Here is a 2,551-nt window from a genome sequence, read left to right as displayed (position 1 = left end):
CTGTCCCCTTCTCTCTCTCTGTCCCCCTCTCTCTCTGTCTCTGTCCCCCTCTCTCTCTCTCTTTGTCCCCCTCTCCCTCTCTCTGTCTCTGTCTTCCTCTCTCTCTGACTCTGACTCCCTCTATGTCCCCTTCTCTCTCCGTCTCTGACCTCTCTCTCTCTGTGTCCCCCTCTATGTCCCCCTCTCTCTCCATCTCTGACCCCTCTCTCTCTGTCTCTGTCTTCCTCTCTCTCTGTCTCTGACTCTGACTCCCTCTCTCTGTTTCCACCCCCTGGCCCCCTCTCTCTTTGTCTCTGTCCCCTTCTCTCTCTGCCCCCCTCAATGTCCCCCTCTCTCTCTCTGACTCTCTTTCTCTCGGTCTCTGACTCCCTCTCTCTCTGTCCCCACCTTCTGTCTCTGTCCCCCTCTCTCTCTGTCTGACTCCTTCTCTCTTTGTTTCCCCCTCCATCCCCCCTCTCTCTGTCCCTGTCCCCCTCTCTCTCTGTCCCTGTCCCCCTCTCTCTTTGTGCCCTTCTCTCTGTCTCTGCCCCCCTCTTTCTCTGTCCCTGTCCCCCTCTCTCTCTGTCTCTGACTCTCCCTCTCTCTCTGTCCCACCCCCGTCTCTGTCCCCCTCTCTCTCTGTCCCCTCCCGTCTCTGTCCCCCTCTCTCTCTGTCCCTGTCCCCCTATCTCTTTGCCCCCCTCTCTCTCTGCCTCTGTCCCCCTCTCTCTCTGTCCCCACCGCCTCTCTGGACCCCCCCTCTCTCTCTCTGTCCCCCTCTCTTTCTGTCTCTGAATCCCTCTTTCTCTGTCTCCCCCCTCTCTGTCTCTGTCCCTCTCTTTCTCTCTCTCTCTCTCTCTCTCTCTCTCTGTCTCCCTCTCTCTCTCTCTCTCTCTCTGTCCCCCTCTTTCTCTCTCTCTCTCTCTGTCCCCCTCTCTCTTACATTTTTCATTCCTTTTGATCAATGCTCCTTCCTCAACTGAACTTTGGGTCACATCAAGCCATTTCCTGTCTTGTCTTGATGTTCAATTTGATTGGAGAATGCTCGAGTGATCCACAAAGGGATGTTTAATGAGATTACAGGCACTGTGTATAATTCGTTTAGCTCTGACCTTCCAGCTGACATTTGAATTCTCCACCTGATTTTCACATTTCACATTTCTGTTCTTGGCCTCCTGCCAAATGCCAGTGTTTGTTTTGTTTTCCTGTTTCTTTTCGATTTCAACAGAGATGTCCTTTCATCAGCCAGTGAGTCTCGGACCAAGGCTGTGTGCCTTAGCTCCAGCCATGTTCACCCCTGTCTTCTGTTCCATCACACCTTTGGTACTTAATCTCTCTCACCCTTGAACCTATCCCAGAGCATTCCAGATGTTCTATCTGATCCTCTGCCTTTTTCCAAAAGTGTAAAATACCAATAAAAGTCCTGACCCCTTTCAGTTCTGAAAAAGTGATGCCAGACTCAAAAAGTTAATTCTTTTGTCTCTCTGCAGATGCTGCCAGGCCTAGTGAGTATCTCCAGCATTCTCTGTGTCTGATCATCAGCACCTCCCTGGAGTTTCGGTTTTATTGTTATTGTGGGATTACCTGAAGACCGATTGGCCCGGGTGGACCAGGGAATCCGCGTGGTCCTTCGTCACCTTTCTGTCCGAACATTCCCTGCTGTCCCCTGGGACCCGGCTCCCCATCTCCGCCCTGGAGGAAAGAACACAAACCCGGGTTCAGTCTCTGCTGTCCTCGCTGGCTGTGGATAGACATCACCAACAGAAAGGGAAAGTGATGGAACACAAGGGGCTTCTAAACAAAGACGGAGGTGAGGGCGGAGTTCCATTGGAAGTCACTATTCTTTGGAATTCTCCTGAAAAGGAACCAAGGCAGAGGCAGTTCAGCCACGTTGAGATTCAAGGCAGTAAGGCAAGGCTGGATGACCTCAAGGAGTTTTATTGGTTAAACAGATGAGTTAAGGGCATGGATTGTGATGTTGTTGCCATCTCAGAGACATGGCTGACAGAGGGGCAGGACTAACAACCCAATATCCCAGGCTGTAGGATCTTTGGGCAGGACAGGGAATGGTGTAAAAGAGCAGGTGGAGTTACATTATTAATTAAGGAGTTAGCTACTGCAGTGAGCAGAAACAGTCATTGGGAGGGTGATTAATTGAGACTTTGTGGATAGATTTTAGGAATAAAAAAAAGGCAGACACACTGTTGGGCATATATTATAGAACCCCCAAACAATCAGAGGCAATAGAGGAGCAGGTATGTAGACAATTCACTGAGGTGTTTATAAAAACAATAACAGGATCATTATATTAAATTTAAACTTCCCCAGCATTAATTGGGATAGTCATGGTGTAAAGGGAATACAGGGGACAGATTTCTTGAAACGTGTTCAGGAGAGTTTTATCAACATGGAGATGGTCCAACAAGGGACAGTGTCGTAGAGCACCTAATTCTGGGGAATGAAGCTGGCCTAGTGTTTGAGGTGACCGGAACAGGGAGAGTGTTTTAGTGATCAGGAGAGAGATCAGGAGTGAACATAGGCTCTTTAGAGAATAACAGTAGAGAAACAGTAA

The 2,551-nt window shown here is 49.5% G+C and overlaps 1 protein-coding gene across 1 annotated transcript in view; it reads right to left on the bottom strand.

Annotated features, from left to right (window-relative positions):
* LOC109919558 (collagen alpha-1(XI) chain-like) overlaps positions 1 to 1,734 on the bottom strand; it is a 71,624-nt gene extending 69,890 nt beyond the window's left edge. Inside the window, exon 1 of the mRNA XM_048601576.1 lies at positions 1,564 to 1,734. Coding sequence (XP_048457533.1) covers positions 1,564 to 1,734 — 171 coding nt within the window. The remainder of the gene's footprint in view (positions 1 to 1,563) is intronic.
* Positions 1,735 to 2,551: the final 817 nt, after the last annotated feature.

Source organism: Rhincodon typus, chromosome 10 (assembly GCF_021869965.1).
Source record: "Rhincodon typus isolate 14 chromosome 10, sRhiTyp1.1, whole genome shotgun sequence".
NCBI classification, from domain to species: domain Eukaryota; kingdom Metazoa; phylum Chordata; class Chondrichthyes; order Orectolobiformes; family Rhincodontidae; genus Rhincodon; species Rhincodon typus.
This window is presented reverse-complemented; position numbering and strand designations above follow the sequence as displayed.